Here is a 26,647-nt window from a genome sequence, read left to right as displayed (position 1 = left end):
GAAATACTTTCACTCTGTCTCCCAACCATCAGCAGAAATGATGTGTACTGTTGTGTTGAGTTATTATTCAAGAATTCTGAAGCGTGCGGGAAAAATGCTCACAGATAACTTACCGTCTAAACAGATTTACAGAGAGAGATGTCAACTATTCAAAATGCTCGTCGTGGAACTTAATAAACACACAGCTGAAGTTTATCTCCTCTTTTGAATAAAAAACAAAAGGCTCTAGCATCTCGACTAAAAATTTGGATGGAAGACTTCCACCATTTTGAATGCGAAGCTTAAAAAATCAGGGAAAATCACAAGGGGTTATCACAGAATATTCCCAAAGATTTGATTCGAATACTGCTTTCAGACTAATCGCGCTCGAGAGTTTGATGGGCGATAGACCCCAAAGTCCTTTTTCTATGAATTTTAAAAGACTGATGCTGAGCTATTGAACGGGATAATTACTCTTTAAATAATTAATCTAAGACATCATACATAACTGACACAAGGTTTAGTTCGAGCCTGAAAGGTACCTTGTTTGAAAATTTCGATGTAAATCAAACTTTGAAGGTATTTTTCTAATGTGTTCTTGAGATCATAGTAAGAAAAAAAGAAATCAATGTGAATAAGTTCTAGACAGGAGATCAAGGTACGGTATTTCTGAGAAAAGAAAGAAAACAAAAACATAGAATGTTTACCAAAAGGAGGACCATGTAACGGAGAGAAAAGTCACCCTCACGAATGCGCAATCATGGAAACAAATCTGTTAATTTCAATGATGTTTTTGCCTTTCCACTATTGCCAAGGTAAGTCTATCCAGTTTTCAAATAATTTGAAATTTTTTTTTTCTTTAAATAACTTGTTTTCTTGGGTTTTCAACCTAGGTAGTATTCGGGTTAGCATGCATTTAGAGTGACTTCATGAGGAAAATTGCCAGGTTGATCAGACTTCGTTTTATCATAGCTAGAGATGTTTCTCAGATAACTCTTATGGCGAGAATTTATTACAACCAAAATTTTGCATATTTGTATATATTTTTCTCAGTATACTTAAGAATTCATATAATTTCAGTGGAAACATCACCGAAAATTCCTACAAATCAAAACTTGATTTGCACTGGACAAGTTGTTTGACAGAATCGCTTTAAGAAATGATTTTCATCAAGGCAACACATTTAATTTAGATTCTGTAGAACTTTTCTGCTAGTCACTTCCAGTTAAATATTGTTTACACCATTTACGTCTTTCTTCCTCATACAATTTTGTGAGTCAAAGGTTATTATTCGGGAAAAAAGAGAGATGTCTAAAAAACTCGATAATCTTTCGAGTAAAGTGCTGGAGAATGTTCTTTATGGAATGATAAAGATATTATTTCTCGCTCTGAGATCACAAAAGGAAAGATACGGACGCTCTTCTTCACCCCAATTCTCATTATGTTCTTTGTTGAGTCATCTCAATGTGGTTGGTTTGAAATCATCAAATATTTATCACGTTCCTTTTGGACAAAGACTTAACTTTTACGAAATCAAACCTTGGTGAAAATTTTTTGTATTTCCTTATTACAGAAGCTAAACTGAGAAGTTTGTAGGTTTTTTTTTCGTATTTTCAGTTGAACAACGAAGTTTCTTTAAGACGCCGTTTCTTTTGAAAAGTTAAATTACCCTCACACGGCTATCAGCTATAAATAGTTTAGAGCCTAGAGCTCCGCTTGACGAATAATTTCTCTTCTTGAAATGTAAATAAAGAACTGTTATGATATCATTGCGAACACCGTCAGGTGTCATTAAAATATTGTGGTATATCTTGGACTAGTTGCAAATTCACAAATGCAAATTTTGCGGCAAATCGGCCTTTATTCAAACCGCTACATCTATTCAATTCGTTCCTAAATGTAAGAACTTGGGAAAAACAATTAAAAGATTTTACATCGATGAAGTCAATAAAACAATTTTTCGAATAGATTGAAAAGAAAATTTCGCAAAGTTTTTAAACAATTTTGCTATCGTAGTAAGAAACGGAGTGAACGTAACAGACTGATGCGCTTCTGTCGCTCACGTAATGATGAAAATGCGAAAGCCAAGGAAAGGAGGCAGAACTGGGGGTCCATTATGGTACCTCAACTTCTTAGATCCGAATGTTAATTCTCCCCTCTAGCTGCTACGTATTTTCTCGTAAATAAGTTACGGAAATTTGGTGTTAGATCTAAAACTACAATTTCCACCTAAAAAGTTTAAGTATTCTTAACTTCTCATTACCTACTTGCTGGATAATGTATGGATATCATAGGGAGAAGTTACGTGTCAATCACTTCTGGAATTTAAAGTAAGTAAGTAAGTAAGGACTTTATTTATAGAGGGGGACACGTAACAGCTGTATAGCTGACAAACCTGTGGCCCTCTAAAGAGTTAATAAAATACGAAAAGTGATGTATAAATGATGAAGTACCTGACTGTACTAGTCTCCGGTCCTCTCATCTATGTATAGACTCTCATGTTAGTTTTTTTTTTCGTTACAACTGACGGCGATAATTGTCAGCTTGCTTGAGGTCACAATTCAGGAAGTATTGCCTCCTTAATTTGCGGTATAACAGAAACACACCAATGATTCAGCTTTCAAGATATATTTTAAGGCTGAAGGCCAAGGGAAAAAATTCCATCATCCTTTAATTGCCTTTTTTTTCGGTGCCTGCTAGTCCTGACTTGTTCGCGCAAGTGTTGCTCTTTTAGTCGCTGATAATCAACGACTTCTTCCTCTACTGTTCCCACTGGACCCTTACAACTCGCCACGTCCGTAAATGAAGTTCTTTACTGATCCATGGCGTGATTTTTGTCCGTGCATTTTCCATTCTTTCAATTTTTGTTTTTATGTGAGTTTCTTTCGAGAATGCTGAAGCCACGCCCATGGTTTTTTTTTTGGGGGGAATAATTGAAGTTTCCATCCTAACTTGCAGGGCTAAAGTTTCCGATAGATTTCATCTTCGTCACCATTAACGAAGAGAAGCAGCCAGGTTAGTGGTTTAGTTTGCTAACAGTCGTTTCCCTAATCTTTCCTCCTCGCCTCAAATGCCTTCTTTCCTATGGCATCTCATTCCTATGGCAATCACTTTGACTTCTTCTTAACAATTAATATAGTTTTAAGCCATCTTGATTAAGTCCCTATTTAGCCCCTCTAAAGCAATGAAAAAAGAATAATGTGCTCGCACAGTGAGGTCATCTGTTTGTTGGCTAAAGGAAGGCCAAATAATCTTAGAGCAGTTTTCAGCTGAGTTTCGAAAAATCAAAACTAACTGAAATCACAGCAGCCTGACCGGAGCAACGATTGATATCATCGTTAGCTAAGGAAAACTCAAAGTAAAAAATCAGGCAAACTGCTTAAAATGCGGGAAAGTGCGAATGATCAAATCACGATTTGTTTTAGTTTTGAATCTGATTGGTTTAAGAAGGTGGCAGGAGTTTGTCGGACCAATCACAGAGCGGAGTGAAGAAAGACCAAGGCAATCGTGGTTAGTTTCGACACTTATTTGAAAAGTGCTCTAATATTGCAAACACATTCGTCTTGAAGTGTTTGCATTGATTGAAAAGTTTTCGATATCCACCTCCAAGTAAGCCTTGCGGATGTTATAGTTGGTTTTAGCCCGCAACATAATCAGATTTCGTATAAGATACTAAGTAATCTCAACGCACGAGCTAATACCACTGAAGTTCCTGAAGTGGAGGAAAATACGATTTTGACACTCAAAAAGAACTCTATCAAACCTGGACCTCGTTCTGGGAGGAAACACTTCTTGCGAATTTATCTATTAGATGAAAAGGACCATTACTATCACGGAAACCGCGAGAAGTCTGATGGTAGCGCGAGTTCGAGCTGAAACATTTAAATCGCTCATATCAAATTTGTCTTCTCCACCCCTTACGTATCAACACAACCAGTGCCGTATATCACTATATGAACCGTCTGCTTTTAGGTTCATTTGTGGCTCGAGCAAGGGCAGATCCAGATCCAGTAAGATATGAGCTCAGTGCGGATGCTGGGAACCTTTTTGCTATCGACAACACGACAGGCATAATAACAATCGAAAGACGCTTTGATAGAGAGGTTTGTGTACAACGTTTGCTTGGAAGAATTTGATGATATCAAAGACGTCAAAGACCAACTAATTTTAGCAAGCCCCAGGTTTGGACGGTATACATAAGAAAAAGGGAGTAATTAATTTATAAAGGTTATCGTATCATTATTATATCATTATTAGGCTGAAAATTACACACAAGATACATTCATGGTGTACGCCTTTGATGATGCTGGCAATAAGGTACGTATGAACATTAATTCCCACAAGTCTGTTCTTGCTTGAAAGAAACTTCAGTCTAAAGTACTAGCTATGGTATTGTCTCTAGTTCAGGAGGGTATAATGCTGTGATATTTTTTTTCCAATGGTTTTTGGTTCGCTGTCGAGAAATAATATAACCTAAGTGAACATCAGGTTTTCAATTTGAACCCTGAGTTACAATAATTATTTTGCCAATCTCGTTTTCTCACTCCTTTATGCATAAAACCTTTTTTCGCTCGGACTAATGGCCCGCGTGCTTCGCACTTTGGCCATAAATCCGAGTTGAAAAACTTCGGTCCTTAACTTACAGTACGGACTCAAACTCGGTTAGTAAGAGGTATTTAAACGTCTGTATTTCTTTTTTTTACCCTTAAACAGGCCTCAGCCCAAGTTTGGTTTTGGATTCAAGATATCAATGACAATTCACCGCGCTTTCCAAGCCAACACTACAATATTACTGTTAAAGAGGTAAATATCGGATTGGGGTCCCTGTATCCCCAAGGTCTTCACCTGATAGTACTGTCACCTGAGATTAGTCCAGAAATGCATGCATGCGCAATAACGAATATAGCAGTTTCGACTGTGGATTTGTTCGATACTGTCTATACCTTTACGGCTCAATTCCAACAAACATCCCGGAACATGTTTTGAGGTTTTTTTCATTATATATTTATTAGGGGGTGACCTCTCCCTGGCAATATCTAATAAGTAATATCTCTTTTTATCATATATCGCCATTCATTTGAATTTAAAATCTCATTTATTTTCTGTGAATTTTTCCAGACATGTGACGTTGATCAACAGATATTCTCTGCTACAGCTTTGGATGACGATTTTGGAGAGAATGCAGAAATTCTCTATGAAATAGCAGATGGAAATGAAGTTAGTCTGCTGTAACTGCTATTTGATATTTCACTGTCACCCATCACATTCAATCAAGTTATTAAAGAGTGTAGGAGCTGTATTCAACTAGATGTACACTAGAAGATCGTTATATTTACGAGTTTCTTTTACTTAATGTTTTTCATCAGGATGGAATGTTTAAGATCAAGGATGCTTATCACTGCGATGTACTGTTGGTAAAAGCTTTGGACTTTGAGTTAAGATCCTCATACAAGCTCAATATCACAGCCTCAAATGTTAGTTCGGCTTGTTAATGATCTTACGTATTCAACGTTCCGTTGCGTATTCAGCCTTGGTGTTTCTACCTCTCTTTTGTTTCTTTTCGTCTGTCCCTTTGTCTGTTTGTCTCTCTCTCTGTCTGCTTGTCTGTCTCTCTGTCTGTTTGTCTGTTTGTCTGTCTCTCTGTATCTTTTTGTCTCTGTGTCTCTCTGTATCTTTTTGTCTCTCTGTCTCTCTGTATCTTTTTGTCTCTCTGTATCTTTTTGTCTCCCCGTCTCTCTGTCTCTCTGTCTCTCAGCCTATATGTCTGTATGTCTGTGTCCATAAATATGTTTAATTTTTATTCCTTTAGGAAATAAACGATTATCTTCTCTCAAAAGTTTTTTTTTTCAGTTTCACTGTATGTCCTGAGAGAATTCTGTAGAATGGACCCGAAGCTTTTACATTTTGCATGTCGCTGATAAGCAATGGAGTCAATGAACTTTAAAATGTGCTATGCAATAGTTAAGATAAGAAGATCTATTGATCTTTGATTTTCTTATTTCTTTCTTACTTACAGTATCACGAGAGCTTCTCGAATTGGACAATCCTGTCAATAACAGTAGGAGATGAGGACGATTTGCCTGCTAAATTCTCCTCCTTTGAGTACAGGGGATTCGTAAGAGAGGACCGTAGTGTGGTAAGGAAAAGGATGAGAAGAGGTCATGGTTATCCATTGTGATGAAACAAAATGGTTACGAATTTCGTGCTATTACTTGCTTTGTGATGAATTAATTTCCGATGTGGTCGCATCAGTCGACTGCATGCATTCTGCGACTCTTCACCAGTCTCCAGGGGACGAGGTTTACCATTGCGACCTTAAAACTAAGAAGCATTATGATCCACTGTTATTCTGCTCCTGTAACCCATCTCGCTGTTGTGTTCCCGGTTTGCTACCGGCCGTACAGCTCTTCTTTATTAGTGCTTTTTGAAATGCACCAATCCAAGCAGCTAAAGCCTCGAGATTTATCACCTGCAGAAGACTCGCAGTATGCAGTCGAAACGTGGCCATCTCTATCTGAAGAAACTACATTGTAAAACAAACGATAAATTAACTTAAACATTTTGCAAAGTCGTGGGAAATAGAGCAGGGCCTAGAAGTATCATTGTTTCTAAATATCATATTTTCAGAAGTATGTGTACAAAGTTAGATTTTCCAGGCTTCGCGGATAAGGATGAATCTTGAGACCATGGCCTTGTTCTCCTGAATCTTCACTGATATCGGCAGCAGTGCACATCAAGGAAGCTACGAATTTAGTCGTTGACAAAGCTGCAAGTGCGATGTTGTGGTCTCTTTCTATTGAGCTGTAGTGGCTGTGTTACGAAATGCCCGCAGATATTGGCCGTGATAAAACTAACGGGTAGATCCAAGGGTTGATAAAGTATTTACACCAGATCGCATATCGTTCGTCTGTACAACTTGAGTCCCAGCGTAGATGTTGTTCATTTGTTAACAGATAGTTTTCTTTTCACCAGGGAACGTCCATCATCCAAGTTACTGCGGCTGATCAAGACAAACTAAATGACCCAGTGACATATAAGATGGTTGAGTGTAAGTACCACACCGGAAAAAACAGAAAGGGGAAAGAAAGAAAAACAATTGACTAGCAACAGTTTTCTTAGAGTAAGCACATGTAAAACAACAACGATGATTGTTGAAGATTACAAATACTGTGAAACTTACGTTTCACTCATCTTTTACACACATTAAGCACAATAGTGTTTATATTGAGTCATTTGTTTGAGGTTCAAGGTTTTAACTGAAAGGTGGTAAGATTCGAGTTAGTTGATAAAAGGCGGATGGTCGTACGCTGTGACGATTCCTGTACAATACCTCTCCTCAATCTTAAGTATAGTTTGAAGACAAGATAAAAAATCTCAAGGTAACTTGGCTGCATTCCAAAAGTGTTATCTTGGTATAACTTGAGAGACATAAATTCTATGATACGGATAAAGGATGATTTCGTCTTACAATTTCCTCAGTTTACCACAGCATCAATCCTACTTATTAGATGTTAATGATGCTTGTTAGATGTTAATGATAATGATCTTAATCCTTTTTTCTTTCGTTTGCTTTTTGATCTCACTCATTTTTTCAGCGACCAATAATCACAGTTTGTTTGTCATCAATGTATCCACTGGTGTTATCTCCTTGAATGGAACGCTGGACAGAGAAGATGTTTCTGAATATAAGCTGAGAGTGCTGGTAGGCAACCACAGTTGGTCGTTGCAACCAAGCGTTGGTTGATCACTGGCTATACGAAATAAATGACCAAACATAGCCCTGGTAGAGTTCATCGTGTATACACCTCATAGCTGAACATTCGCCCCTCTTACATTTACCTATCCTTTCCCCAATTCTCTGTTTGGTTGATATTATAAAGATATTCATTTTGGACTGGTTACAGTACGCAACACTTCGATTCCTAAGATATTTTTGTCCGAAAAAGACGGAAAAGATTGTATACGATGACTTGCTTCGGAAAGGAAAGCAATGAACGTGTAGCGGTTACTCGTAGAGACTATTCGCAATAAACACACACACACACACACACACACACACACACAAAAACATTATCACCAATGCTGTTAGTCTGTTTCACGTCACCGCATGAATTTTACAGAATTTAACAACTTTCCCCTATGTTTTTATCTCGCCTATTCATAGTTTACAAGCATTCCTTAGAAAAATGATGAAAGCGTCTCTCCGATTTTAAAAGACGTAAACTGATTGAGCACAAGTTACTCACTGATTTTGTCGTAGAAACGATGGATTGAAACTTCGAATTTTCTCTTTTGATCTACAGGCTTACTCTACATATCATCTTCCTGATCATGCCACAATTGATATCCAGATTGGTGATGCAAATGACAACTTGCCAGTCTTCTCAGCCAAGCATTATTCATTTTCAATTCAAGAGAATGCAGGGATTGGTGCCATTGTTGGTGAAGTGAAAGCGAGTGATGCTGACCAAGTTAGTCAGTAACATTTTTAAAATTTCACGGAAGAATCAAAATTTTCTACCCTCTTATTTACCAAACTTTTCGAAAAATGTTCCTACGCAGTTTCAAGAGGTAAAAATGAAGATTTCTACATCTTAAAATAGCATGTTTTTTTGGATCGATACCATTCTTCAATTGAAGAAGGAGAGCACAGTTACCTCTTCATAACCTTTAGAACTGAAGCAAAAGTTGGGTTATTTTATGTGGTGCAAGTTTTGGCAGACCCTTACTCCCACGATGCCTCCCTCTATAATCAGCAGAATAAACTAATTATAGCGCGTTGTGTGGGAAATAAGACTGAGAAAAAGGATTGCTGCAACAGAAGCTGGTTAGGAAGAGGGACGATGTGAAGAAGTGTCAGAGATGCAATGGATGAACAATTGACTCCTTCTATGTCTTTATGTTGCCTCAGTTAGGTAACCAACAGTAAACGGTTTTTAGAATATTGTAATTTCTCCTGGATAATATCAAATTTCTTTATAACCCATTTTCATTTGTTCTCCAGGGAATTAACGCCGCGTTTTCCTACGTTTCGCCGAATGATGGAACCCCCTTTGCCTTCGTTGCAAATACTGGTGTCCTTGTTGTGAATGGGTCGCTAAACCGTGAAAAGCAAGACCGCTATACCTTCTTGGTAAACAGAGAGGCATTTCCTAAGACTTCCCACTTTTTCCTTGTGAAATCAATTGATAGCTCGTGTCGGATCAAAAACGTCTGAACAATTTTCGCTGAAGGTGCGCGATGGATGCGATCGCTAAGTGACGAAAACCAGGATTTTCGTTTTAGTGTGTCAAAGTGAAGAGCTGATGTGAAGTAAGGGTGTATTAGCTTCGGCTGAGCATGGAGTCGAGTAAAAAAAAAGGGAACCCTGTTAAATTATGTCATAGAGGTTTTAACAACGATATCCAACTTGTTCATAACTTTGGTTGATATTATTTTGATATCTAACTGAAACGTCCTGAGGGCGAAATTCTCTCAGTGTATAAGAACCCTTTTGGAGGCTGGTTCTTGTTGTTTTAAAAGTGTAATTGACCTTTGTATAGATAATAGATTTAAATAATGCGGAGTGCAACACAGCTACTCGTAATTTTCCTACATTAAATTTTGACCATACAGTCTGTCATTTTTACCACTCAGGTATTCGTCAAAGAATTTCAAACTGTCGAAAAGTATAGCAGCAACACCACGGTGATTGTTACAGTGGAAGATAGAAATGACAACAGTCCACGCTTCTTGAAACCGTTCTATGAAATAGCAATCCAAGAGGAGCTCCCCAGTGGAACAAATGTCCTGCAGGTATCTAAAAAAGTAGTTTATTTAGCAAGTCTGAGAGAAAAAGAGACCACAGAAGGGCAGAACAACTGGTTACAGTTTTGCCTTTAGAGGAGCAAGACGTGTGGTTACGCTTCGAAATATTTTTCGCTTTATGCAAAAATAACAAAATCATTAATTCGATCAGATAGAAAAACACTAAAAAAGAATCTCGAAGGAGAAAGAATGGTTAAGGATGTGAAACTAAAAATTAGAGCGAAAGTGGAACTTTTACGAAGCAAAGAAACAGTAAAAATATTTTTGAATGCGCAAAGCGAAATAGATTGAAACGGATTGTATTTGGATTTACATCTAGACAATCTTGAGTAACGTGGAAAGTTTTTTTCCGGACCGTTATGTTGTTGTTACCGATGAGTATAATTAGCACAACGATACTCATATCTCTATTTTCCCGTTTCAACCTCCAGATTCTGGCTAATGACAGCGATTCTTCATTCAATGCTTTAATCGTCTACAGTCTTGTTCCAGATCTGAACTATCATTATCTAGATTTTGTCATTAATCCTATCAATGGATCAATAACAACCACAAAACCACTTGATCGGGAGAACATCAGTATTTACTACCTGACAGTGACGGCGGAAAATAGCGCATTGAACACGCAGACTAGGTTTGTAGGATACGAGAAGACCCAGGGAGAAGGGGTAGGGTTGCAATTCCACAAAAACGCTATTGGTATAGACTACCCTAAAAAACATGGCTTATGGGTAATCTTGATCTAGATAAGGATGTTCATTTGACCGTTATAGTTTTAAATTAGAAAGAAAGAAAAGCACGGCAATGCACAGAAGTTTAATCTTTTCAACTTTGATTACTGATGGAGAAAGGAAAGTAATTCTAGTATATGTCACTCCAAAAGAATTTTATGGGTGAACCTTACCACTTTTTCACTTCGACAAAAAGCTTAGTCACGCTTAGAGGTTCGTTTAGCGATTCAACTTTAATTTTCTTACTAAGGGAGATGCCTTTTGCATTCGATTGAAGGTCGAGCACGGTACCAGTCAAAATCAACGTTGAAGACATCAATGATAACTTTCCTCTATTTGGCCAGGCCTTCTACACCGTCACTGTCACAGAGTCTGCTGCAGTGAACACAACCTTCTTGACAGTTCAGGTCAGAAGATAAATTGTTCTCAGATAACAAAACCAGATTATCTTGAGTAATCCTACCGACGCAGCACCACAGTTCCTTTAGAAACTTACCCCCTTTATAAATGACGCTGGGTTTGACAAATCACCACAAACATGTAGGCCAGAGATACACACTCTGTACTGTGTGTATTAATTGCCTGTTTGGGAGGTCTGTAAAGTGGAAAAATGTAACTCAGATAGTGTGAATGTATCGATCGCGGGATGCATGCCCTTTTCGAAATGAAAAAAAAGTATATATATATACACTAAAATAAATGGAAAACGAAAGTCCTCTTTTTCTTTGCTTTTGCGCTGCGCGTTTCACCGCTGTTGCGGCTCTTCAGGCATAGCAAAGTCAATAAACACACTTTACTATGCCTGAAGAGCCGCAACAGCGGTGAAACGCTGCGCAAAAGCAAAGAAAAAGAGGACTTTCGTTTTTCATTTATTTTAGTATCTTTATTCGACACAGAAGTTTACGGTTTCTTTCCATTACATATCCCCCATCCTAACATCAGCACTTCACTGATGAGGCCCAGAAGGCCGAGACAGTACTGTCTGCAGTTAGTTATATATACTAATAGCTAACCTATTTCTTCGATGGAGTTTCGTTTTTAAATATATACTGTCCATCCTCTATAGGCCACGGACAAAGATTTGGATAAAAATGCAGCGATAGAGTATCTCTTTCTGAAAGGAAATTCAGGAACTGTCTTCAGTATTGATCAAGAAAGGTATGAACTCGGCGAACATTTAGGAATTGAATATTGAAAAGAAGACTACATCTTATCGATTAATTTAATATCTCTCTCTCTCTCTCTCTCTCTCTCTCTCTCTCTCACGAAATTGCATTCGTGATGTTTGTAGAAGAGATCAATCCATTACCTGAAACATTTTTCGTAAATTGACCGAGATCAAAACTTGGGGTCAATATTATAGGGTCCTTGCGTTATATTACTACGAGTGTACTACGAATCTCTTTCCAATACTATTCTTCCAATCCTAAATACTTACTAGTAAGCTATAGGGAACTTTCCTTTCTGCTTGTTTGGTTCATTAATTTTTATCACATTCTTTTTTAGCGGTTCTTTAAGTGTTGCGAAAGAGCTTGATAGAGAAAAAGTTGAAGTTTACCATCTGATCGTACAAGCAAAGGATGGCGGGAATAAGGTAGGTGCTGTTATCATCCCGTCAACTATTAGCTTAATCCAGACTATGATCAACAATATAATTTGGATATATCAACAAAGTTGAAATGGTAAATTGGCCACCTTAACGATGACAAAAGCTGACGTTTCGAGCGTTTCGTTACCCCCACCGACCCACGTTTCGTTACCCCACCGACGTAGCCCCAAACAGTTACTTTAGAAACTATCAGCCTTTATTCATTTATGATGAACAATACTAACTCAAACTAAATGCATCTCAAAGCACCGCTGTTAACGTCATGGTTTTGATGGGTGACGTCAGTGACAAACAAGTGCTGTTATCTTCCCATCAACTCTTAGCGTTATCCGGACTTTGACCAACAATACTAACTCAAACTAAATGCATCTTAGAGCACTGCTGTTAATGTCACAGTTTTGGTGGGTGACGTCAATGACAACTCACCCCAATTCACCTCACTGGATGGCCACCAGTTTTCTGTGATAGAGGAGACCTCTGGACTGACTGTGGGAAATATCAAGGTAAAGTAACTGCTCTGGAGAAATAATTCTTTGTAAAAGAATTTGACTTTTTCATGGATTGACAGATCTGGATGAATGCAGCGATCATTCTTATGGTCAGTTTCAAAAATCTTAAATTCCACCTTTTATTATTTTATTTAGGCAAACGACAGTGACATAGGAAGAAATGCTCAAATAATCTATTCATTGATGAATACACCATCGTCCAAAAGGTATACTTGAGTGCTGTTAAACAAAGATATTTATCATCGAAAGTTTATGCCATTTGATCCTTCTAAAGAAAATACAGCACTTCTGAAAACACTGTGTAGAAGAAGTGAGTAACGATGATACCTACTCAGACAGACAGACAGACAGACATCTATATTTATACAGGATAGCCCCTTCAGTGTAGTAAACACTGGTATCAACGGGGGTCCTGTTACCCACCCATCCCACCCCAGGGGAGGACATCCATCACACAGTAATCTCGTGCGTGGGAAATTAACGTCTCCTGCCCCTAACCCTGCAGGAGACGGGACCTCCATTTATTCGTCCCTATCCGAGAAGACTAGAATATCTAACCATTTCTTGATGTTAAAGAAAGGAAGCATATTCTTCTCAGTTAATTTTAAGACCCTGAGTGTTGGTCCGGCCGGTATTGAACTCTCGACCTCCCGCACAGCAGTCCGGCGCTCTCCCAATTGAGCTAACCAGGCGGCGGTACTCAAAATGCCGTTTGATTAATTAGTTTCAGGATAAACTCTTCGACAGGAGAAATTTTCACGAGCAAAGCGCTGGATTATGAAGTCTCTCGTTCTCACATATTGGTTGTGCAAGCTGAAGATCAAGGGCTCCCGCAGTCACGAAGGACAGCGGTACAAGTGTCAATCAATGTTATTGATATCAATGATAATGCACCAAAATTCTTCAACGTGCAACCTGATGTGAAAGAACTTAAAAATCTTCTGGCTTGCATCGCATACAACACAACGGTTTGTATTCGTTCCCCTTTTTTCGGACTTGAGATTCTTTCTTTTACACTTCACTTTCTTCGATGGTTACCTTAGTTTGTATTTTTTTTTAAAAACAAAGTCTATCTGTCTGGATAAGAAGCAGTTGCACTTCTTACTCTAGAGTCACTTGATCTTAGTATGGCGACATTATGCGTGGAATTCTGGGGACCCCCCATAGTAGACATTGACTTGTTGCTTGTTAGTCACGTGATCACATAATGTGATTTTACTGAAGTCGGAGTCTTGGTGTGTATGTTTTCGTTACGTTCATGGATTGAACTCTGGAATTCTAGTTTAAACTCGGACGGATCCACTTTATAATTTGGATATGTCAACAAAGTCGAAATGGTAAATTGGCCACCGTAACGGTTACAAAAGCTGACGTTTCGAGCGTTAGCCCTTCGTCGGAGCGAAAGATGCGAATGAAGTGAATTCACTATGTATTGTTAACCGGCAGACATATATTAGAAACAGAAAGATTGTTCGTTAAGTAATTTGCTTTTGGGTTCCACCTAATCAATAAACAGTGAGTGTCAGCGAGGATATTTCAGGAGCTTCCTCGACAGTGAGACTCGAAAGCAAGCCGAAGTTGCCCTTGGCTTAAATCAATCGACAAATAGTGCCTCACCGTGAGTCGCTCCCTCGACTTATAATGCCAGTCAATGTTCTCACTGAAGCCTTCGCATGAAAAATTTACCAATCGAATATCTCCACTCTCCTTTTTTAGAGTCCCATATTGGTCCATCAGATTGTAATACACTGAAAATTGTTATAGGTTCCATGTTAAACTCTAGTGTTCTCGATAAGCTCACTCGGGCGAGATGCTCTGACTCAATTTAACAAATCGACAGAGGTTTAGCGTGGACTCTACTCTTATCGATAAAGATATTCGTCATCACAGTGGTCAATATACTGTGGACGCACGTGGCGCTTACTTTACTCACCTCTTTAACTCTACCAAATGGGTCGCATGTTTTGTTTGTGGGCCGGAAAATGATTTTTTTTAATAGTCTACTTTGTTTTGAGTTGAATTTGTTTGCCATATGTGCATATATTTTTGGCTTTTTTCTCTGAATAGGAATCCACTGTTTTCCGAGTGCAAGATTTGACTCCTGCCAACACTGAGATTGGCAGAGTGACAGCCTTTGACAGAGACAGCAGTGTCAACTCTAAGATATCTTATCACATTGAAGGTACAAGTACTGGATGATTGATATGCCTTTGAGACTTGGCGTAAAACGACCTTTTTGAGAAGTCTGTTCGCCTACTTTTTTTCACTCCAACGTTTCTTAACGGATATACTAAATTGTTCACACATTGATTTTTTTCTCAGGTAATGGATCAAAAGTCTTTTCTATTGAAAATCATACTGGGATTATTTATGCAAAGCAACAACTGGTAAGTGTTGAGCCTCCTTTCCAGTGACTAATAATCCAGCGTTCGAGCTCAGTACACAGCCCTCTGAAAAAAAAATTTCTTTATGACTTTATTCGTAAATGATGGCATTAGCCTCTCAGACAAGACTCCTTGTGACTACAATCTGAAAGGATCAGCGTTGCATAACATTGACCAAACAGCTATTATTGCTCAACCTGAGATAGACACTTCCTCCCCTCTCCCCTCCCCCCTTGACATAAATTCACCATCTCCGATAATCTTCCAATTTCGTGAAAATTAGTTTAATCTGATGTCTTAAGAACCAGTCATTATTTTTCCTTGGGGGTGGGGTGGGGAGGGGGTTTCGGAATTCTTTTGGGAGCTCGCTGGTTTTCAGGGGCAACTTAGGTAGTGACAGACTTCGCTGACAGATCGAGTACAAGAGAATATAAACTGACAGGGTATTAAAGGGGGAAAATAGAAGATTGACTGCCAATAATCAGGGATTAGGTAAATTTTGGTGTGATACGACCAAAATCTTCCGACATCCTTCCCACAGGGGGAGGGTGATCCCTCGATTAAAAAGCCTCTCAACCCAATCTTTTGACGTTCTATTGATTGCAGGCTAACCTAAATGTTTCTAGTTTGATCAAAGCGTTGCACACAGCCAGAGAATGAGAATCAAATCTCCAAGCATAATCGCACTAAAGTCCTTCGGTTGTCAGCAATTATTGAAATGAAAGAAGATGAGGGGCAAGTAATAAGGTTTAATCTACTCTAAACCTCTTTACTTCTCACAGAAACGAGTTGAAAACCAAATCTACAACTTGACTATAATCGCTGAGAACTCCTTAGCATCTCCCAAGTTGTGGTCAACGATGAAAGTCCAAGTGATTGTGTATGGCTTGAGTAGAAAAACACCACAGTTTACCGCTAGTGAATATCATGCGGAGATATCAGAGGCTGCTACAGTCGGAACACCTGTGATTCAAATCAATATTACTAATAACGTACAGGTATTTTGTACGACTGAGTGCATTGTGTTAAAAGAGCAAGTGTCTGAAACTTTGTGTAGCTAGGCCATTCATAACCAGAACGAGCTCTGAAACCGACAAGAAAACGAGAAAATAAAAGGACCGAAAGTCAATAAGAAACCAATATATGAATGCTAGGATATGAGATTGAATTAAAGAAAAGATAAGGGGACGAACGATCGCGATACAACCGAGAGAAAAAGGAAGAACGGAAGAATTGCAGACTAATTGATAGACTAACGAATGAGTAAGCGATTGCGTAAATGGATAATGAGCGTTCGAAAGTTCAAGTGAAGGAAAGAAACAAACTGAAAAATAATGCAGCCGATCGAAAGTAGGAACGGGAAGAAAAAAGAACAACATAGGATTCAAACTGGCCAGAATAAATGAAAGAATGATATAATTAGGCAAAAAATATCACTGTTGTCCTTCATATTATATTCATATATCCTTTTCTAGGCTACTGCATATTTTGTGTTCAAAGTCTTACATGACCAAAGTAGCGCGGGCTCAAGGAAGTTTACGATAGAGCCTGAGAGAGGACTCATCACCACTCAGGGAGAACTGGATCGAGAAATAACCGCTAACTACTCTGTGAGTGCCTAGAAAATTTAAACGCACTTGTTCCTTGTAGGAGCCTTTACATTGATCAGGAAAAGTCTCCTCTTTTGAACCGGTTTGTATTTCTGAGACTGGATAAATTCCTTTTCATGGTTAAAATCGGATTTATTTACCCTCAGCAGTGTCTATAGCACAAACGCTAAAGAGGACCGATAAAATTATGAAATAAATAACTTTTATAGAAGACGAGAAGGTTAAGACTCTAACTCATAGGAGAAGACTCACTCAGTTAACCACGCTACCTCCTAGTACAACATCTTACACTTTCTAACGCATCTTTAATACATTCGTTGCAGCTGATGGTCGAGGCAAAACTGTTAAATCCAGATCCTGTGCTTCAAGTGGTGTCAAGCGCGGTGCCCGTGTTTATAAACATCAGTGATGAGGATGATAACAAGCCTCGGTTCCTCCAGCGCTCCTACCGGTAAGCTTTTATTTTCACTGTAATTTCGATGGAAAAGCTCATGATCCTTCCCACGTACATTAGGAAACTAATCCGTAAGGATGTCAACACTGTCAGTATGTAGGACGCATGGCAAATGTAAACCAACTACACGATTAAGTTGTCTTCGGGGCAAGTGCCCGCAAGGGTTCAGGGAAATGTGACCTCTCCCAATCTGTCAGGTTGGACACTTGTCCCGGATTGACAGTCAATCGTTCTGTCCAAGGCTGTAGACGCTAAATTCTACAAAGTTGTCTCTGATAATTCATGTTCTATAAAGCTAAAAATGCTTTACCGGTCAAACGTTTAGGTTCTCTTCTGGCGAGTTGTCTAGAGTCGGTGACTTAGTAGGACAAGTAAAAGCCGTGGACATGGACGGAGAACATCAGTCAGATGTGTTTTATGAAATTGCTAGCGGCAACGAGAAAGGTGCGCAACAACCCTCGTACTTTCTTTATCCATTTTGTAAGCTTTTGTCATCATACTTTTACAGCTGTTTTCCTTATGTCTCTCATCCATAGCTAGTTTTGTTCTTTTTGCTTATTCGTAATAGGTCTTTTCAATATCAGTGAGTATCACGGAACAGTTTATGTCAAGCAGGGTTTGGGAAATGAAGCGGCTTCATCCGTCCAATTGCTGATACGAGCACTTAATTCACCTGTAGGACTGGGTAACAGGAAACGAAGAGGTGACTAAACCAATTAAACACGCCTCTTTTCATACTACTTGCTTTATGTCTGCGGTGATTTATGTGCTTCTCGCTGAGCCTTTGCGTATCAATTCTCATCCCATAACTGATATTTCCATTTCAGACGGAGCTGTAGCTTTCGACGAGGTTTCAGCCACAATTGAGATTCAGGATGAGAACAACAACCCTCCTGCGTTCATCCAATCACAATTCATCGGAGGCATGTAACATGATTCGTGGAGTTAGATATTGAATAAATATTTATGCTGACAGACCTTTGACTTAAACCGTTCCAAAGCGGGTTTTCCTCTCTCCCCCTTTGAAGGAACTTTTCATAAACCTCGTCAGTTTTTAATTCATCTCTTTGTCCAAGAATACATAAAAAGGAACATACGATATTCAGTGCACAGTCACTGAGTCGAACTTATCTTAAAAACGAAACAAAATCCAGCTCAATGATTAGATCTGTTTCTCTGTTATTTGAAGTCTCAATGTTATCCTTATGATGTTACCTTTCTTTTCGAATATTTTTCAGGTTTTTACGAAGGTGAAGCCACAACGAACACGAACGTGGTAACCATCCAGGTAAAAAATGTGTGATCAGTTCGTTTGCTGTTGTGCTCGACTTTAAATTGCCGCAAGACTTACGCTTTGAAATTTCAGTTTATTATATAAGAATTCCATGAGGTCCATTAGTGTTTTCCTTTGGATAAAAACCTGTGCTTTCCTTTATAGGCATCAGACAAAGATTTCGGCGCTTATGGTTCTGTTCGGTACTCTATCGTACATGAAGAGACACCTGGATTGTTCTTATTGGACAATACCACTGGTGACGTAGTACTTTCCAATCTCTCGGACCAGGTCACTGGGAAGTTACTTTATGTTCTGACCGTTTCTGCCGTGGACAACCAAGGAAAAGTACCAAGCAACAGGGCAAATGAAAATGCATCTGTTCTTGTAAGTTTGTGAGTGTTGGACAGATGTTGCCATCTCTACGTTTCAAATAGCTAACGATATGTCTACAACCACTACAATTTGTTAACAATCTTCTCCCTCAGATTTTTGTCCTCTCTGATTCAAAAAAGCTGTCACTTGAGCTTGGTGTTCCTTCTGTATTTGTCCGAGAAAAGAGAAGCGAAATTAAAAGGTTTGTTGTTTGTTCTCTTATTTGTACTGCTTTGCCTACCTCCCGAATCAACGATGATTCATCGAGAATGATTTCTCTTTGTGTTGCCATACTCCATCATACAGATCAGGAATCAATCATACGCGTTTTCCCGTAATTTGTGTCGTTTATCTTTGGTCATTTCTCCGTCTTATTTTCTTTGTATTTTCCATATGCGTTGTAAACGGTTGCTGTGATTGATTTAATTCTAGCTATCGTCGCGATGCTCAACATGAAAAACACCCTTGCCCGAAAGCAACGCTGTCGCCCTACTAAGCTGTAAGAAAACGACTGAAATATCTTTCAAAGCTTTTTCTCGCTGATAAACGAAGGCTGACCTCAAGGATTAAGCTAGTCATGTAGCTTGAGCAAATATGCTGTATTCTGAGGTAATAAAATCGCTCTTTTTGCTTCTTTTTTTTTTATCTCTAGTATGCTGCGCAATCTCACTGGAGGGACCGTGATGATGAAAAACATCACAGGGACTGAGGATGGAAGGTGAGTGGTCATGAAAACAGACAAAGAGCCAACAAGGTTTTCACAATTTAATTAGCTATAACTGATGATATTTCTGGCAATAAATATTAACACGAATGAGCTGAAATGCCGTGAAAATCCAGGCGGAAACTTTAGATGGGCCTATGTTATTGATGCTTTTTTTTTCTAAGATAAAAATGAAAACAATAATGATTATAATGATGATTTAATAATAATGATAATAATAATAATAATAATAATCATATTAATTTAGGGCTTGTATTGCTTAAATCAACCTGTGAATATGATGAAATGCACATTACATAATGATCCAAGTATTTGGGAACAAAAATGTGTCAAAGGCTACACCTCATAAAATTTTTACACATGTTTGCACAGATCTGGAAATGTCTAATTTTGAAATGCTTTTGAAATTGGATTTTAAAATTTTAAAACAGTTATCATGGTCAGAAACTCTGGGGTTTAATGTTAGGAATTTCAAACAAGGTAGACAAAAGGCAAACTTTAAATGTTCGTGTACCGTGCACAAATTCGTAGTAAAAAAGTTTTATTTTAGATGTAAATGAAGTGAAATAAAGTTTAAGAATCTATTGTTAACAGTCTCTCTTGTTTTCATCATTTCTAGCACACTCATCTATTTTCATGCTATTGATAACCATAGCCTGTCTTTGTTAACTCGGGATGAGTTTATGAGGTAAAGCAACTGAAGAAAACGATCATAAAGGATATAAAGAGGTCCTCTTTCCATTTGTCACTTATCTTTCCTTAACTCTGACGAAGAGCTAACTCAGCTTTAGAAACCCCAAAAAGTGAAGTGGCCAATTGGCATTATAAACTCGGTTTATAAAACCCTCCACCGACACAGCACCACACGTATATCCCCTTTATCTTTCTTTCTGTCGAACACAAAGAGGATCGTTTTTGATGCATTTAGCCAGTTCATATTCATTATTTTATCCTTTTCGGTCATCATTATCAAGATTAATATTGCAATCCTGCTATCATGAAAATTTTCAATTTTTTCTGAGAAGGTAATTAATTTCCTTCTAAGACGTGGAGACAATTTTTTTTACCATTTGGTTGAATCAAAAAGTACCTGTCTCGTGTTAAAAATCAATTAATGTCCTACGTTTTCGTTCTTTAATTCATATTTTTATCCATCTACTGTTATCTGCTTTTCGCGGTTGACTCTAGCTAAAATAAACAGTTCCTTTACTTAAATTTTCAGTCGCCTGCGAAATAAAACCGACCTGATCAACGATGTTTTTCGAAAATGGAATATACGTGTTCCTCTTGTTGGGACAGCAGATGCGTCCAGGGACTCAAGGGAGGAGTTCAGTATCCTGATAGCTGTAATGCTGTTGCTGTCTGGCTGTATCGGAGTGGGGGCAATCATTAGCATTTTAATAGCCAGGAAAAAGAGGAAACGGTGAGCTTTCAAAAGTTGTATGTACGTGTTTGAAATAACAAGTCGTGTGCTGCGACCGTCCTGGTAAGATTAGACCTGAAGAGGCTTGGTTGAAGCTATGCAAAGACGTTTTTTGAGCCACAGACCTCAACCAGCGATCGATAACTCTTTCCTTACCGCTTACGACTTTCACGGTGATTTTATTCGTTCACGCTGTTTACTTGAAAATACATTTAAAAATTAGGACATTCTAGTTGCAGTTATTTGCCATCTGTAGTTTTGACAAATTGAGCGATAGTTATAATCAACTTCAAGTTTTACATGCTTGTGAATAGAACGAAACATCTTGACATTTTTTTAACGCTCCCTGTCTGCATGAATACGAACGTTCGAGCAATCCTCGCTTTCATTTAAACGATACATCAGTAGCACCTTAGTAACCTTAAGGCTTTGGGATTGGATTTTAAAAAAAATAAAATGAGATTACTTCATCTGCACTCTTGTTTACGGATAAGGACATGATGTACCGGCAATGTAACTTTTCTGAATCATTAGTTTAATGTCACACTCGATTTATAAGCTTCTTGCTTCTTTCCACTTCTCTTCTTATCTAATGTTGCAGGCAAAAGAGAGCCTACAAGACAACTGGTGAATCACCATATCCACTTACGACGCCTTGGTAGTAAGTATGACCAATTGAGAAGAGAGTGAGCGAAATGGTAACTAGCCCCTCGGTGAAGTCCTTCTAGATGTAACAATTTTGAAGTCATTTGTAGATAGTCGCACGAACAAAAGCCTGTTTCCTAGTACTTCCTTGGAAAAGTAAATTTTGATAACAATGGTGGACAGCGTAACGACTGGTTATGTCCATGAAAACGTTTTCTCAAATTAAAAGGAAAAGGCTACTTCTTGAGCGAGATTTTGCAGAGCGGATGTCTGAGGAAAGGACATCCTTTTCTGTCTACACTAAGAATAGATTTTGTGGAGTCTCCATCCGACTCCATCATCGTCCCCCTCTGCTCATTCACTTTCTCCTAACATAACTAAGAGTATTGAGCCTTTTCCTATAGAGCAATTTTAATTCCATTTAAATGGTGAAAGTTCCGACTCTTTGTAGTCGTCTAATTTTATCGTCAACTGGTTGCAAAATATCATGGTTTCACTCACATCCAAAGAGAGAAGAGAGAGCCCTTGTGGGCTTTCTGAGTCGATTTGCTTAATCCTTATCAGTTGATGCTGCGTTCTGTGACTCTCGTTTGTTTCGTTTTATTTCAGTTTGATGGATATGCCCGGCACAGGAGTATTTTTTGAGTCCAAAGCAGATGGAACTCGACGACCTTTGTAAATATGTTTCAATCACTTTATAAGAAATTACTATTTTTCCAAGGTTACCGTTGATTTCACTCCACGAAATAATAGTTTCCCTACCCCGCAACTTTACCAGTATGTTTACCCAGACTATCGACCTCAGTTTCCCATATTTGTAATTCAAGCTTGCAAATCATGATCAAATCTTAATGAATTAGCATTTCCCTTCGTGGAGTACGTTCTCTTCGAATCGTTTCTGTGAGTAACTGCGGAGTGTTTCCTAATAAACTAATCAAATGACGCGTATGCGATCGAAGTTCAACCACTTCTAGGCTGTTCTTCTCTTATCAAAAGCACCACACCCATACTCAAAGTTTTATTAGTTGTCTCTTGTTTCAGTAGAGACAATACGAAGTATACGGTTCAGAAAGTTCCAACAAACCAGGTATGTTGTCCATATTGTTTTTTTTTTCTTTTTCATGTTATGTTTTGTCTTTTGGTATTTATTTTGATTGATCGATATAAGTTCAATTCGGAGTATCTAACCTTGCTCCTACCAGTGAAATGAACGTTATAACAATGACTTTATCAACAGAACTACTTACGCCTGTATGGGGTTACAGTGACACCTTTACAACCTAATATCAGTATGCATACCGCCTCCTTGTTAGCTCATTTGGTTAGAGCGCTGGATTGTGTTGTGCGGGAGGTCAAGGGTTCGAGCCCCGGCCGGACCAATACTCACGGTCTTGTTGTGCGGGAGGTCGAGGGTTCGAGCCCCGGCCGGACCAATACTGATGGTCTTAAAATAATTGAGGAGAATTTGCTACCTTTCTATAATATCAAGAAATGGATAGATATCCTATTCTTCTCGGATAAGGACGAATAAAACCGTAGGTCCCGTATCCTGTAGGGTTAGGGGTTGGAGACGTAATTTCTCACGTACGAGATTACTGTGTGGTGGATGTCCTCTCCGGGGTGGGATGGTGGGTACACGTTTTAACAAGCACTCAGGAGCTCCTTGGTGTTACGTGTCTAAATAAGTATATAAGTATTAGTATATTTAACAGTTATTCGCCTCAGGTTCGGTGAATATCGTCGAATAATCCTCGAGACGAAGCGGTTTATAGAGCGTCATATAAGGAACCGCTCGACCAATCAGATTGCTGGAAACTCTTTGCTTAGCTCTGAAATGATACCAAATATATATATATATACTTATAAGTAAATAAGCATATTCTCTATACTGTTCTCCATACATTTTGTACAGTGCTGACAAGAAGAATTTATTTAACAATCAGGAGCTTCTTTAGTTGTTAATCGTTTTCTTTATTCTTCTGACCATAATAAGTGATTCAGGAGTGATATCGTAAGGAGAATTTGTATTCTTGTTAACAAATGGTAAACACCACAGCGTACACTATTGAGTTATGGATGTACGCGGGAGGTTGCTAAGCAGGAAAGAAGCGTAAGAGTCGCTCGAGACGATAGCCGAGAGCGACTCTAGCTTCTTGAGTGCTTAGCAAACCTCCCAAGTGCATCCATAACTCAATAGTGTACGCTGTGGTGTTTACCATGATTTGTTTTATAACATAACATTGATATATTGTAGCTAACGAGTTCCCTTTTATTTAACAAATCTTACGTGACAAGAAAAAACAAGCGCGCGCGGAAAAATAGTCTTTGCATTTGCTCACGTCAGCAGCGTACACCCAGGGGTAAATAGGACGCTAAATTGACCAATTAGAGCGCGCGCTTTACTTTGGTTATGTTATAATCACTCTTAGGGATTAAAGGATCGAGTATTGATTTTTCTAAATTATTTTTCTACAAAATAAGGACTCTTTGATGGTGTTTTCTTCTTGCTTAGGTTGGCTTCCCCCCATATACAGTTAATGCCACATATATTTCTTTCTTTGCTTAGGGCGAATTCAGTCTTCTTCGTACACCATTGTAAGTAGATCTGCTGGAGTAAAAACCTCAAGTTTTCAAGCCACATGTTTGTTGCCTTACCTTTGATTTTGTAGTGTTGGGACTGCGTGTTTGTGATGAGTTTTCAATAAAACTGATATTCATCATGTTTGACATAGCAAGTAATTTTCGTTTATGTAGAGCGAAGGGCTTCAATACGTCCCAATGCGCCAAAAACGAAAGTTAGGTTTTGGTGTTGCATCAGGGAGGTTCAAAATTTTATTATAAAACCATAACAATTATTCTTACATAGATACGAGACTCAATGTAAAAATATAACAAAGCTTTTCTGCCAAACACGATTTTAAAAGGAGAAAGCCTTTTCTTGGTAATGTTGTTGTTCTTTGTATATAAGTCTATAGGATTCTATTGAGACTGCTGTGCCTGTGTCAGTATATCATCGAAATCTGAACCAGGTATAAATTTTTCTCTACCTGAAAACAAAAGACTGACTGAAATTTATGTAGTCACTGATTAAAAAATATTGTCCTCATCAGGAGATCAAGTGGTTCCTACAAAGTAAGAAACCAACAGAGGAAAAGATTTAAGGAGGTAAGTCTATTGTTATGATAAAGTGTGCTGATGGACATTTAGTTTCTCCTTACGACAATCACAACATGGTTAAGTGCCTGACTAAGGAGAAATAGGAGTCTTAGTCGTATCTGTGACTGGTGACATGATACTTTGATAGCAAAAATTAAAACTATGGCAAGCAGCTAGGAGTACGTACTAATTTTGATCAAAAACTTTTACGAAGCAAACAACGAGAGGGTTTCTTCATGCTCTAGTTACACAATTTAATTAATGCTTTTTTTCCCCTTCATATAGAAAAATGTTTTGCAGCCAACCTAATTGACTTTTGGTTTAGAATTGTTTGGCTGAGTTGCCGTTGTTTCAGGATCTTTTAACAGTCAAAATTGTTGTTGGACGGAAAGTGTTTTCAAGCATCGCATTTAAGTATATGCCTTTGCATTTTAGGATATAAATATCGGAGTTTTGTCTGCGGCTGAAATTCTAATAATTAATACTACGGTTACTGTCAAAAAACACCGCGGCCGATAAGCGAACAATTTAAAGAGCCGGTTTCGACAGTTGATGAAAGTCCTAGTTATGTTCTGATGTCGATGGTTGCGTCACAACACACCGTTTCTGTCCTCGGCTCTCCATCGATTTTCTCAAGTTCTCTTCTATCGAATTTGATTTTGATGACAAAGGTTTAAGATTCATCTCAGTACAAATTCCTATTTTTGTAATAATTATCAATACATTATTTTAGCAGAGAAGAGGAGCTGTTTCTTTAAATCATTATGAATTCGCCCCTAATCACCACTCGAACAGCAGTGAAATTGATGGAAGCCATGACGTAGTAGACAATTTTGCAAGAGACACCTCAACGATTGTAGAAAACATGGCGAGCCATGGCAATGAAGGATTTGATCGCAGTCAGGGCCATGAGAGGAGCGAAGAGAAGCCCATGGAACGTCAGATGGTTTGTGAATTAGGCGAGGATACGCCTTGTCAGTTAAGAAGAGCAACGAACACAGTTCGGAGAGTGAGGTTCGATTTGCGCGGGACAGAAGACAGAAAAGGAGAAAAACGAACAGCCAGGAAAAATTTTCCTGATATTGTTGTGATCAGTGAAGAAGCAGATGGAAGCTATCAGCTTGATGAACATGAGAAGAAGAGATTCTGTGATAACGAGGAAGCTAACGATGAAGATGACAAAGGAAAAAACCCGATTGACGTAGGTTCTATGTTTGAAAACACAAGGAGATCAGCTAGCGTGGCCGCCATAAACGATGATGAAGGAACCGTGGTGGAGATTTAGCAAAATTTTTACTCCTTTCTAAAGATTAAGCTGAAGGAACTGTCTGCAAAAGGACTTTTATATCATCTTTCATTTTGTCCATCCTATGCAGTGATTTCCTCATGATGCACGGGAATGTTTTTCACATTTTTGGGGAGTTATACTTTTTCCGCGTTTTGTATTTAGCTTCACTTTAAGTCAGTATTTAGCCAACTCTGTACCAACCTAATAGCCGTTTGATTGAAGGGCCTAAGCTCAAAGTTTCACTTCATTTGATTTCTCTTGAACTAGAACTTGTACCGTAGTTTTTGGGTCATTTTCACTGATCTCGGCTTGTATTTAACTATGAAGTCCAAGTTTTTTTTTTCATACAAACAAGTTCTCAGGGTTTGAACTCACCGTTGGTAGATAAAAGTAATGACCAGGCGCGAATTATGTACTGGAAATAGTTTTGTTCGGCCAGTTCGAACCAAGTTGTATGCACTGATTCTTACGAAGTGAGTTTGCTAGTGGAAATAGATGATGATTCTTTTTGTGTAGTTAGTTAGGTATTTGGTATTTGTGATCCCTTACTACAAAACGCGCTTAGTGAAACATCGGCTGAATTTAGCAAATGGACCTGCATTGTAAATTGTCTTTAATGCGATAGAATGCTCATCATGATAAGTGCGCGCTCATTAAAAGCATTTAAATGATCTAACGTA

At 38.4% G+C, this 26,647-nt stretch overlaps 1 protein-coding gene across 4 annotated transcripts; it reads left to right on the top strand.

The window, feature by feature from the left end:
• Positions 1 to 475: 475 nt before the first annotated feature.
• Positions 476 to 26,643, top strand: LOC111346040 (protein dachsous). Of its 4 annotated transcripts, none has more exons than XM_088754562.1 (40): positions 476 to 794; positions 2,938 to 2,994; positions 3,952 to 4,082; positions 4,237 to 4,296; positions 4,693 to 4,782; positions 5,098 to 5,196; positions 5,346 to 5,453; positions 5,996 to 6,115; positions 6,952 to 7,027; positions 7,575 to 7,681; positions 8,283 to 8,450; positions 8,984 to 9,112; positions 9,616 to 9,774; positions 10,218 to 10,420; positions 10,795 to 10,924; positions 11,584 to 11,675; positions 12,024 to 12,111; positions 12,501 to 12,629; positions 12,771 to 12,841; positions 13,360 to 13,603; positions 14,703 to 14,817; positions 14,958 to 15,022; positions 15,802 to 16,017; positions 16,495 to 16,629; positions 16,953 to 17,080; positions 17,409 to 17,527; positions 17,652 to 17,786; positions 17,911 to 18,006; positions 18,322 to 18,371; positions 18,522 to 18,743; positions 18,845 to 18,933; positions 19,384 to 19,449; positions 20,075 to 20,143; positions 20,678 to 20,878; positions 21,480 to 21,539; positions 22,133 to 22,198; positions 22,568 to 22,610; positions 24,090 to 24,118; positions 24,634 to 24,688; positions 25,416 to 26,643. In XM_088754562.1, exons 1-40 carry the CDS (start codon positions 740 to 742, stop codon positions 25,962 to 25,964), a joined length of 4,824 nt encoding a protein of 1,607 aa, XP_088610688.1. In that variant the 5' UTR covers positions 476 to 739; the 3' UTR covers positions 25,965 to 26,643. The 4 variants fall into 4 exon arrangements, with proteins under 4 accessions (XP_088610688.1, XP_088610687.1, XP_022809061.2 ...); XM_088754561.1 differs by having other exon boundaries at positions 22,565 to 22,610; XM_022953326.2 differs by having other exon boundaries at positions 22,565 to 22,610; positions 25,413 to 26,643.
• Positions 26,644 to 26,647: the final 4 nt, after the last annotated feature.

This window comes from Stylophora pistillata, chromosome 3 (assembly GCF_964205215.1).
Source record: "Stylophora pistillata chromosome 3, jaStyPist1.2, whole genome shotgun sequence".
Taxonomy (NCBI): domain Eukaryota; kingdom Metazoa; phylum Cnidaria; class Anthozoa; order Scleractinia; family Pocilloporidae; genus Stylophora; species Stylophora pistillata.
Note: the sequence above shows the minus strand (reverse complement) of the source record. Positions and strands in the feature narration are given on the sequence as shown.

Bases quoted from the DNA above. Each gene is read 5' to 3' on its own strand.
- LOC111346040 (XM_022953326.2), top strand. From the start codon at position 740: ATGGAAACAAATCTGTTAATTTCAATGATGTTTTTGCCTTTCCACTAT. The intron at 6,116-6,951 runs GTAAGGAAAAGG...TCTTTTCACCAG, and splicing joins TAAGAGAGGACCGTAGTGTG to GGAACGTCCATCATCCAAGT. The intron at 14,818-14,957 runs GTACAAGTACTG...TTTTTTTCTCAG, and splicing joins GATATCTTATCACATTGAAG to GTAATGGATCAAAAGTCTTT.